Genomic DNA, 12,657 nt, shown 5'->3' on the forward strand with positions numbered 1-12,657 from the left:
TGAGTAATTCAAAAACCAAAACCAAACAAAAAAACAAAAACAAAAAAACAAAACAAAACAGAAATTATCATTTCATTTAAAAAATACAACCATATTAAGTCAGCTTTACTTTACTTTAAAGAGTAACTAAACCCTAAAACCATTTTTTTCAGCTGATAATCATTGTTTCTGGTTGTATAGTAGTGTTACTGACTGATCCTGCTCAAAATCTTGACAGTTTAGTGCAAACTGTTGAAAATCTACATTTTGTTTTAAAAATGTGCTATGGAGTGCCCTCTACAGCTTGAAACCTGGTTACTGCATTTGAATTTACATTATATTACATTGGAGGCGAATGATTCTTTTTCGAGGCGAATGACGTCACTAACCATCCACGCTAAAGCCTGCCCTCCTCCCTTTACTCCTCCCCTTACTATAAAACCATTCTGTCCGCAGCGCAGTTATCAAACTGATAGCGAGTAGGTTGGATCAGAGCAGAGAGAGTAGTAGAGCAGAGAGAATAGCTAGTAATTTGTCAAACTGTATTGTTAGCATAGTGTATTTTAGTGTAGGTTTACAGTTAGTAGTGTGTTTATAGTATTTAGGTTAGTTGGTCAAGGAGAGGCGCTGAGCCTCGGGGTATATGTGCGGGGCGGCGAGGGAAGGATGTGGAGGGCCGCTGCGCGGTGAGAGAGAGCCAAGCCTCGGGGGTATATGTGCGGGGCCGCGAGGGAGGGAGGGGTGGATGGATGGACGGATGAGGTGGGCTGCTGCGCGGTGAGCCCAGACTCCCAGAGAGGGAGAAATAGAACCAAGTAGGATAAAATAAGTCAAAGTGTGGAGAAGGGGACTGGCCGAGCTCCGGCCGCCTTCCCTTCTGCCCGTGTGACACAGTTAGGGGCGGTTTTCCAAGCCACCATCGGCACAATGAAAATAAGTCTAAGTGTGGAGGAGAGGGACCGGGTAAAGAGGCCTGACCTCCGGGGAAGCCCTCTCCTCTCTCCCCGCAGCGAGGGACAATGTTCACTCCGCCCCCTTCCTCAGCCACACGCCTGCCCCCCCACCCCTTCCTCCCTCCCTCAGCTCCGCCTATCTTTTCTGAATTTTTTTAAATCAAGCTGTGGGCAGAGTAATGCCCAGAGAGGGGGGTTTAGTTCCCCTTTAAAGCTTTACTTTTTTTCATTATGTGTTGCAATTGAATGTGTTAGAACAAGTTAGCAAGTGACAAGAGAGGTCTTCAAATTAAGCTCAAAGAATGGATAAATGGCTAAAATAGCTAGCTTGAAACAATGGCCAAAAGGTTGAAATAGTTGGCTTAAAGTAATGGCCAAAAGGTTGAAATAGTTGGCTTAAATTAATGGCCAAAAGGTTGAAATAGTTGGCTTAAATTAATGGCCAAAAGGTTGGAATAGTTAGCTTAAAGTAATGGCCAAAAGGTTGAAATAGTTGGCTTAAAGTAATGGCCAAAAGGTTGAAATAGTTGGCTTAAATTAATGGCCAAAAGGTTGGAATAGTTAGCTTAAATTAATGGCCAAAAGGTTGAAATAGTTGGCTTAAATTAATGGCCAAAAGGTTGAAATAGTTGGCTTAAAGTAATGGCCAAAAGGTTGAAATAGTTGGCTTAAATTAATGGCCAAAAGGTTGAAATAGTTGGCTTAAAGTAATGGACAAAAGGTTGAACAAGCTAGCTTAAAGTAATGGACAAAATGTTGAAATAGTTAGATTAAAGTAATGGACAAAAGGTTATGTTAGATGGCTTCCTAGGGTTACTTGAGTTTATCTGACAGGAGTGTGGAGGTATGTCAGTCAAGGCGCGCTGATCTAAGTTTTTCTGTGGCTGAAAATTAATACTGGACTGTTACCTTATGCAATCAGATAATCAATTAAACACGATAAGGGACAGAGAAATAGTTTTGTATTTGGAATGATTAACTGTTAAATTAAAAACATTCGAATTATAGTGTCATAATTGCGGTCTCCCACAGTGTCTTTTTTTTATCTGATTTCAGTTCCTCTCATAAGAGCTCTATCTCTGCCTCAGGGCTTTCTATCCTGGTAAACAGATTCCAGGAACAAAATTCTGAAGTTTTATAACGCTGACCTGATGACAGAAGATTCAACACTACTCTGCTCGGCATCTGACACTGTTTGGCGAGCTATGGCCTCCCTCGCTGCCATCTGCTTCTTCTTCAGACTCTTCAAGTTGTGGGACGGGGACCACTCCTGTATACACACACAAACACACAGAGTTTCAGCTACAGCAGCAGCCCTAGACTAAGACCCAGATATAAACACATTTGCCCGCATAACAGCAAAAAGCAGAAAGACAAAGACAGGAGAAAAGGGAAGAGACAGTTTGCACATATAGTAGATGCTCACATAAATGAAACTAAGGCACGCAGGAGAGCTGTTTTCCCCCCAGCCTCCCTATCTAACTGCTGGAGCGCTGTGGCTGCAGTCTGGTTGACTCAAGGTTGTAATCAATATGGAAATGAGACAGCAATATGGGGCTGGGGGAGGCCAGCATGTATTATTAAGGATACTGGCGTTTTTTATTTGCGCTGTGGAGGATTTTACAGCCCCACTGTAAAGTTTGTCCAGCATAACTCTTCTTTTATGAGCATTGCTCTGGCCTAATGAAGCCACTGTTCTTTGCTGAGCTTGGGGAAAAATTTCAGACTAATCTTTCAAATGGCCCACACAAACACAAGAAGGGAAAGGGGTCAAAAAGTAGAGACTATTAACGCAGGGAAGAGTCAACAATCGATGCTACTACAGCACTGACAGTGTTTTGTTAAAGTAAATACTTAAACTGGAGATGTTTAGATATACAGCTGTGAATTAACATGAACATACCTTAACAGCTTTTGGGGAACACATGTCATTTCTGTTACATTTCCACATTATTTGTTGCATCTTTTTCCTCGTGTTTCACTAGTACTTTAGAATTAATGATCAGTAAAGATGTGTTTTTTATTAGTATGTAGTTTTTTTCAGTACCAATGCAGTCACAGTGGGAAAGTTCTTAGCCATCTCCCTGAGAAGCGTCCCTGTCCTGATGTCCCACAGCTCCAGGGGTTTGTCTCTGAACACCACCACCAGGTACTGTCTGAGGATGGACACCAAACACACACACATACACATTACATCTCATAACATACACTGCCCAAAACCCCACTGTAAGGTTTGTTGTTGTTGTTGTTGTTGTTGTTATGTCTTAAACCTTACTGTGGTGTATCCTTGGCACACAACTGTTTACAGCGAGATATATATAACAAATACAGTCAGTACAGTTGTCTCTCTTTTTGGCTTTAAGCTAGACTAGTTAGACAGGTACAGATCTGCTCAAAGACTGAGGGGTTAAATGTTTGAGACAGGGTTTCAAACTAAATATACTAAAAGAAAGTATTCTCACACGTTGTCACGTTTTATTTGAGGAACATCAGTGCCACCACACAGACTATTTAGAGTCCCACAGGCTCGATTGAACAGGTTGAGAAAGAGGCATAGATTTCAGGGGGGGCACAGAAGACACATTCACCATAATATTTACAGCATTGTGCATTTGTACCGCTCAATAAAAACATGAAAGTAGCAGGGAAAATTTATTTTGACAAAATAAAAGAAATTTCCCTCTTAAAATGATGCAGAAAAGGCACAAATTGGTGCATATAAATTCACCAGAATGCAGTAAATTGAGTGTTTGACTTTCAAAATTTGTCAAACTATTGGGGATGCTTGGGTCAAACACAGAATAGGGAATGATTCAACAGTTTGTGCTGCATCCACTCTTCGTAATGTCTGATGTGATATGTAGTGTCTGTATTTTTGGTTTTGTTGTTTCGTATTTTTCTATTTGTGTATTTCAGTGAAACAGTGTACATCCTGGAAAGAGAAAACATTCTGATAAAGTGAAATTATATCAAATCAAATCAAAATTAGCAGTGTTTACATGCATTTTCTTGCACGTATGAACTAAATATTTAGTTAGGCAGTATGAATCTCCAAACACCTGGGAAAAAGATCTGGCCAAGTGAGAAGCTTCCCTTCTTAAAAAGCTACCACGCGATTGCTCAGTAACAAATATCTTAACCTTCAGCTGCTGTAGAGGAGAAACAGAATTCAACAGAGCAAACAAAAACACTGCAGCACTGGGCAGCTTCTCAGTGTATGTGTGTGAAAGCATGTTACCCTCTCTCTCCCTGATCCTACAACCTCCCCAGGCCTATGCTATCATAAGATTATGATCTGTGGCAGCCTGGTTGAAATAAATAAGATGATATAGATTTTTAAAAAAAAAAAAAAAAAGACAGATATGAAGCACTGTCCAGAACCTCCTTATTTTTTCACCTCCTTTTACTCCATGATGTGGTGTGTGTGTGGAGTGTAGCACATAATGTATTATACTGCTCATCTTACAAAACTAAAGCAATACTATGCAACTTTCACTGCAGCCACAAGTGACAATTTCTAGAATAATACTAAAAGCTAAAATACTAAACCTACTGTTGTGCATTCCACTAAAACGCTCAGATAGCTCAAGTGGAGAACAGTCAGCAAACTGACACGCTAATGTCTTATTACACAGCAATATTTACCTCAGGTTTGTAAACATTAGCTCACACTTTACAAGACCAAGCAAGGCTGTAGCAGCAAGACCCCTGAGTGCAATGAACTGGCTAATAGTGCCATTTATCACTGATGAATTCTACGTTTCATTTGTGAGGGTAGTTAATTATCTGCACTTAAGCAGCTTGTATGCGATATCATACATTATATTTTCATGGCCACGGCTCCTGTACTGACCCCTGTATTTACTGCCTCCAGAGCAGCCCACGCTTTTCACTCTGGAGGGAACACTTGTTGCTATCAGCAAAAGAGCAAAAATGCAGGACTACCCAACGTAGGCAGAATAATCAAAGGTGTCCCTTTCCAGTATAATACATCTTTAAATTAATAATATAATCATAATGTATACACTAGGCTAGGACTCTGCAAGGTAGCTTGGCATTGTCAAAGTACGGTGCCCTTGAAATGAAAGCAGAATTTCCCGTCACGTCAAGCGGAGTGGGGTGTGCAGACGACAGCTGCTGTCTGATAACCTTATGCATAGTTTCATTTCTCAAAAAAAAAAAAAAAAAAAAAAAAAAAAGTGTGATGACTATAAATGCATGCTCTTTTATTTTTCTGAATATCACAATCCTGTTACCAGATGCAGCAATGATAAATCATGGATAATCCAAAACACTGCACAACATGACTTTGTAACGGTTTTAGGGGACAATAATATTGAAAAAAACACAACTGATGGTAGATCTGTGCTGTCAGGTCTTACTGAAGATGTGCTTTGGGATTCAGGTCTGGTTATTACAACACCTTAGAAAAAGGAAGCAAAAGACACCCACCTTTTCAATAAATATGGAATTATATGTTCACTGACAGAAGGAGATAGAGAAAGGTGAGATTGCTCCAGGCAGGTAAGGTGAAGGCATGTGCGCTGGTGTAAATTGTTTCTATGTAAATGTGCAGCTCATGTTTAAGTGTGTGTGTCTCAGGTAAAAGCATGAGAGACTATGGTGATGGTGGTTTTTGGTTTTGTTGGTGGTGGGGAGAGCGGGCTACTCACTTGAGATGAGACACTTTAATCATCTCAATGGGAGGCTCATCATTTCCTCGCTCGCCTCTGAATGCAAAGCATCTGCCTGGAAAACACAACAGACACAGAGAGAGAAAAGTGAGTTTGTGAGGGAGATGAGGTGATGATGGAAAGCAGAAGACGCTATCTTTCCTTACACCTGTGTCGAGACTGATTGATCTCATTTCACTTTACAGACAGGGTGTCCTGGTTTCATCTCTTTCGCCGGAGCAGGGAGAGCAAACTGCCGACAACTTACTCTTACCACCTGCTCTAATCTCTGCCTTTCATTCGAAAACTTTCCACCCACCGTAGGCGACATTATGCAGAGCATCAAGGTGCCCCTTTAAACAAAACAAGAATACCCTTCAGGTGTATCCTATCATATTTGCCTGAGGAAGTGCTGATCTGATTTTTGCTGAGGACACATCAGACGGTGGCCTGCTTAAAATGTACAAGTGACAGAGCTGTCTGTAGTGGTTTGGGGCGAAGGGGGGTGACCTCCAATAGTTTTGTTGAGATGACAGTTGGTGTGTACCAGAGGGAATAAAATAGCTATGCATATGGTGTAGAGAAAACTCGGGTGACCTGTGGTGCACGAGAGGCTAATTGTGCCCCCTTCATCATTTCCTCTTTTGTTTCCAGAGTGTCAATTATCCCCCTCTTCAGATCATCAGCCTACAGGCTCTAATCATATGTGTCATCACACACACACGTCTCAACGTCCTGAATACAGCAATAAAGACACAAATGGGGTCACGTTTTCTTCAACTGCTGTATTCAAAGTGGTGTGCTTCCTCATGGCAATGTCAGAATCTCATGATCTGGAAAGATACCTCAAAGTGCAATACTAATAACACCTACCAGGATCATGCATGTATAAATAGAAATGTAATTATCATCAGTACATCATCTGCATGTGAGGCAATGCAAACTGAGTTGACCACTTCTCAACACCAAATTCCCCCAGTTATTGCAGCACACAAAAAGTCATCTCATAAATAAACAATATGTCCATTCAGAGCAGCTGCTATCATTTCTGCAGAGACCAGGTATCACCACAATTGAGAAAGATGAGCGAAAAAGATGATTTTTCATCCTAGAGTCTCAAATCTTACCAGAAAATGTTCCAGATGTAAAGGGCAGAAGGTGTCTGCCTTGGTGGATTAGCCTGTCAGTTGAAGTACAGAATATTTAAGTACTTTGGTGCTGTTCTATTTAAGGACTTGTTTATGCAAAAATAGGCTCGCTTACCCTGAATAAGTGAGATAAATGAGACTAAGCTCAAGTAACAGGCACAAAATTATGCAAATCTGCCTGCAGACTGAATCTGGTCCAGGATGTCCAGGTGTAGCAGCACTTAAAATGCTGGATGGTAGAATTGTCATTTTAATATCTAACATTAAAACAATACATGAAATACACTGTAAGATCAAACCTGCAGCTGAAGTAAGCAGGCTGAAAATCTACACCTCACAGCTGATTTCCTCTGTAAAGCATTATATGATATTAAATGACAAAAATTTTTCTTTTTATGTCTAAATGTAGCACAAGTTGCAAACTATAAATAAGACATCTTGAGAGTTCCTGAAAGGCATATTTTTTTTGATGGTACTTAGCAAGCTGTTTCCCCTAACTTCTCTTTTCATCTCGGTGATATGCTAGGCTAAACATGTCCCAGACCTATTGTATCTCTGTGCAGAACACACACAGATTAAATTGATATTGATCTTTTTCATCTAACTCCTTGTAGGGACGGCTAAAGAAAGCGTATTTCCGAAAATGCTGTGATGAAGCAAACACACACACACAGAAACGTGGGTGGATCATTGTTGTGAGGCATGACATTGAGATCCCCACCGTCCTGTGGACTACTTGCAGCTACTTTTTTGCTGTCAAGGACACCTTGGAGAACTCACAAGAAAAACAATTAAAGGGGAACTCTTATGGGACCTCTTATGCTAATTTTCAGGTTCATACTTGTATTTTGGGTTACTACTAGAACTATTAACATGCTTTAATAGTCAAAAAACACTTTATTTTCCCCTCTACCTAAAACATTTTATTTTCCCTAAACTGTCTGTTCTGAAACACCTGTATTCACCCTCTACCTAAAAATACTTGGTTTTAGTACCTGCCTCTTTAAGCCCTCCTCCTGAAAAAGCCCAGTCTGCTGTGATTGGTACGTGTTTCTGGGTCTTCTGTATCTCAGTATCTCTGCACTGTCATTGCAGCCAGGGCAATGACTGTAACAGAGTATAGCTGCACTTTCTACTGTGACAAATCACCAATAAAAGCTTCTAAATGTGATCTGAAATCAGGGAAAATTAACAACGTCGGCAACCAAGATTGCATGTTTCTCTGACGTTAGCATGGCAAGGCTACATAAAACACTTGCAGTGGTGTTCCAAGAGCAGATGATCATATAAAGACATCCATCATAAGCTTATGTCATCTTGTAGCCAAAATAGAAAGAACATTGGAAACAGAGTGTTCAGAACAGCCTGTAGCATGAGGTTACTTTACATACATTAAACGTATTATTTCAAACTTTGGCCACACTTGAAGTGAACATCCAACATTGTAAAATTCTTTATGACTAAAAATAAGGAAAAGCATAATAGCCTTCCTTTGAGACTATGTGTGTTGGAAAGTGTACTGGCCTGTAACCAAAGCTAATGCCGTGCACTGTTAACTTTGACGACTTCAGTGCTTTAGAGAGAGCCATTAAAGAAGTGACTTACCCTCGTCGTTGTTCTGAATGAATCCAGGATACGAGCTCTGTGACTCAACCAATTATAGTGACCATATTTTTTCATGTGCCCATGCAAATTTCTAAAGCCAAAGTTTAAAATCTAAGAAGCAGACACACATGACAAAAACAGGAAAGACTTCTGCAAATGATTAAGAAAGTGCTCATCAATTATTTATGTCCAAGATTGAACACATATTAGTACTCATATACTGTTAATCTAAAGTAAAAGACAATGTTTTTTTTCCCACTGAAACCATCTCTTCCTAACCACTCATTACTTCACCGTCAGAATGCTTTTGAATTCTTTCACTCTTTCCACCCCCTGGAGGAGGTCAAAATACACAATGGACACTGCTGGTGCAGTAATTCCATAGACCCTTCAATGGGCTCAGGCAGGGATATAAGTTGCTCTGCAGGAACTCGTGATAGGATCTCATTTTCTCTCAAAGCTAAGCATCCCTTGGTGTTACCCTTACACTGTTTAGTTCGGACCTAATTTGGAGGAGTGTGTTAGTATCCCCTGGAGGAGAACAAGAAGAGTCTCTTAGAGGATCACATAGACACAGAGAGACAAATATACAGAGAGTCACAGAGCGAGAGTCTGAAGTGTCTATTTTCTTTGTTGTTAAGGCTGCAGGAACCTTGAACAAAATAGAAACCTCAACAACAAACGACAATATAAAAGTGCTGGTTGGTAGCCTTAGGTACAGGTCATAATGTGTGTGTGTGTGTGCGTGTGTGTGTGTGTGTGTGTTTGTGCAAGCTTCTTACCTGTCGGCAGATCCACATGCTGCAGTTCATTTCGCACCAGGCCCATGTTGTTGGGAGCAGAAGTGGCAAAAGATAGGAAACTGGAAAGACTCACCCACTCAATCCCCCTATGGAAGAAGCACACACACACAAGTTTTAGTTAGATTAATAGTATTAATAGTTATTAATAGTATTAATAATACTTGCAGTGTCGCTGCCAAATCTTAGTAAGGTAAATGAGATGCCTGCAACTTCTACAAAATCCATTCGGAAGGTGTAAAAAATGCACAGCAAATCAAGCCAGCGAGTGTGAGATATGAGTATTTTTTGAGAAGTGGGCCCAGCTCAGGGAGCACCAACTCCACGGTAATGAGATGGTAAATAGCCACATGATTAATTAGTCGATTTCCCCACTAAATGTAAATGAGATGCTAAGTAGCAAGGCCTCGTTTGGCATGGCTGTGCTCGGGCAAGGACTGCTGGGCTCATTTCCATAAAGCACCTCTGCTCTCTCCACCACGGAAAATACACAGCTTTGATCCTAATGTTGTACGTCACAGCACTGGAAATAACAGCGGTGCTCTATAGGAGCCCTTACAGGAAGAGAGGAAATCTCGTGGTGGAGTTTTCAAGAGAAAGCCCTGATGTGATGGCACTTCTGGGATGTGAATGTCTGTTTGAATGGGTTTATGCATGACTGTGTTATCGTTTTTATTATTTGTACATTTTTGTCCATTCTGTACATTTAATGATGGACTATTAAAAAACATGAGAGGTTCCCTGAGTGCATTTGTCTGACATAAACCCAACACATTCATACACACACACACACACACACAGACATATTCTCATTCCGTAACAATCTTCCTCTGTTGTCAGTGACATCATTGCCCCCAACACCATATCACTTAAACCACTGAATAGACAGCCCTCAAGCCCTGCCAGGACCTTATTCATTTATTTATTTTACTACTCACTTATTATCAGCTACCAACTACTTATCTTTAAATGTTTGTATGTATGTATATATCTACGTATGTATGTATGTATTATTATTTATTTTTTCTCCTTTTTTCCTTTCTTTTTTCCATATTTAATCTGGTAATTATATTCATTTAGATGACAGGAAGTGCAAAAATGTTAATTCAAATTATTATGACTATTATCTTATCTTTGTTTGGTATGCTATTTTATATATACACTGCTCAAAAAAAAATAACGATACACTTAAATCACACATCAGATCTTGATAAAAAAGGTGGAAACCAGAATCATCAAGCCACTGAAGGCTGGATTGAAAATCACACTGAAAATCAAAGTTAAAAAATGAAATCACAGGCTTATCCAATTTACGTGAATTCTATAACGGCATCTCATAATGTGACTCAGTAGTGTGTATGGCTCCAGTGTGCCTCTTTGCACTCCTGACAACATCTGGGCATGCTCCTGATGAGTCGGCAGATAGTGTCCTGGGGGATCTCCTCCTAGACCTGTATCAGGGCATCAGTGAGCTCCTGGACAGTCTGTGGTGGTTTTTGGTGGCGTCAGATGCACCGATACATGACATCCAGTAGGTGCTTAATTGGATTTAGGTCAAGGGAAGGAGATGACCACTCAATGGCATCAATGCCGTCCTCATCCAGGAACTGCCTACACACCCTGGCCACATGAGAATGGGCATTGTCCTGCACCAGCATAAGGTCTGACAATTGCTCTGAGGAGTTCATCCCGCTACCTAACAGCAGTCAGGGTACCGTTGGCTGTGACATGGAAGTCTGTATGACCCTCCAAGGGTTTGTCTCTCCGGACCATCACTAACTCACCGCCAAACTGGTCATGCTGGATGATGTTACAGGCAGCATAATGTTCATCACGGTGTCTCCAGACTCTTCATGCCTGTCACATGTACTCAATGTGAACCTGCTCTCATCTGTGAAGAGAACAGGGTGCCAATGGCGACCTGCAAGCTCTGGTGTTCTCTCTCACAGTGCTGGGCCCTAAACACAGGTCCCACTCGAAGATGTCGGGCCCTCATGCCACCCTATGGAGTCTGTTTCTGGTACCAGTAGATGTGCCATCCTGGAGGAGCTGGACTACCTGTGCAACTTGAGTGGGCTGCAGGTACCGTCTCATGCTACCAGTAGTGACAAGGACACTAGCAGAACACAAAACTAGAGAAGAATCAGGCAGGAAGGATAAGGAGAGAGCAACTATCTGTGACCACCACATGCAAAACCATTCCCTTTTGCCTCTTCATTGCACCTGTTGTCACTTTCATTTGCACCACAGCAGGTGGAACTGATTCACAATCACTTGTGCTTCCTAAACTGACAGACTGATACTCCTGTTTATTGCCCTGTAACTGACTTGGTGTTATACTGTGTACATATATATATATGCTTTGTACCTTAAAAGTCAGTATGGTCTTGATTTTGCACCAATAACACACTAAAGCAGTGTGTGCGTGTAAGTGTGTTAAATGTTGTTATGCAGTGTGTGAGCACAAAGTGCAGTAGTGTTAAGTAGGAGCTGACAAGCAGATCAAGAGTCAGCTGCTGAGTGTCATGAGTAAATTCACAGCAACAAACTGACACCAGAAACCAGGCAGAAAAAAACACTAATACCTCATCTCATCATTTACTTTAATCAACACATATTCACAGGCAGCGTTAGCTACAGAAATGTCAAGATGCTTATGCTTGTGTTGCGTAGCTCATTAAAGTTTGTTGGTGTATTGCATTTGTGGACACCAACTTCTCTCATTAAAGAGAGCCTGGCTCTGCTTGAACGGATGGTGTTTGCTCCCAATCAATCTTTTAACAGCATTAATTGATTCAATCTCTTGCTTAATTAATCCTGGTGAAATAGTTTTGCTGCTCATTAGAGAATACTAACTAATGAAGCGCAGCCTGCTCTTTGTTGGTGTTTGGGTGTTGCAGTGCAGAGCACTCAGAAGGTGGTGCGGCGTACTGACGTTCGTCACTTTTCAGTGCAGACTGCCTCACAGACTATAATTAACCCATAAACTGTGCAGAAACACAGCGGGACAAACAAGTTTAATGTGTAACAAAACCACACTGCAACGACACTAGATTCAAGTTGAGCACATCACTACAATTTATCTTGAATAGACCAGTTTTACTCCTAATTAAAATAAATAGCCTAAATTCCGACTTGATGTTAATGTTGTATACTAAATGAGTAAAATACTGAGTGGTGTTCTTCTATAAAAAGAGCAGCTGGATATGGGATGCTGAGTAAGGCTATCTCAAAGTTCTAAAAATCAAATTATCCATAAATATAGAAGACAAAAACCAAATGAATGCATAATTGTAGGAGACAATAACCAAATTAAATTAACTGCGGGTTTTTAAATAGCTTTTTCTGAGCACATACAGAGACATAGGAGACTGCATACCCTCCCTTGGATTTCCCTGTTATGCCTATGGTAACACTTGTTCAAAACTTTTAGTGATCCCAGGGAATTAAGATATTCTTCTCACAATCACAATCACTCTTGCCAGCTGGCATCAAGGGC

General features: G+C 40.8%; 1 protein-coding gene across 1 annotated transcript in view; it reads right to left on the reverse strand.

Annotated features, from left to right (window-relative positions):
* wdr11 (WD repeat domain 11) overlaps positions 1 to 12,657 on the reverse strand; it is a 67,183-nt gene that overhangs the window by 21,584 nt on the left and 32,942 nt on the right. Inside the window, exons 12-15 of the mRNA XM_078176163.1 lie at positions 9,141 to 9,247; positions 5,606 to 5,681; positions 2,980 to 3,088; positions 2,081 to 2,202 (exon numbers count right to left, since the gene is read on the reverse strand). Of these exons, the coding sequence (XP_078032289.1) occupies positions 2,081 to 2,202; positions 2,980 to 3,088; positions 5,606 to 5,681; positions 9,141 to 9,247 (414 nt within the window). The remainder of the gene's footprint in view (positions 1 to 2,080; positions 2,203 to 2,979; positions 3,089 to 5,605; positions 5,682 to 9,140; positions 9,248 to 12,657) is intronic.

The sequence above is a fragment of the Epinephelus lanceolatus genome, chromosome 17 (assembly GCF_041903045.1).
Source record: "Epinephelus lanceolatus isolate andai-2023 chromosome 17, ASM4190304v1, whole genome shotgun sequence".
NCBI lineage: Eukaryota > Metazoa > Chordata > Actinopteri > Perciformes > Serranidae > Epinephelus > Epinephelus lanceolatus.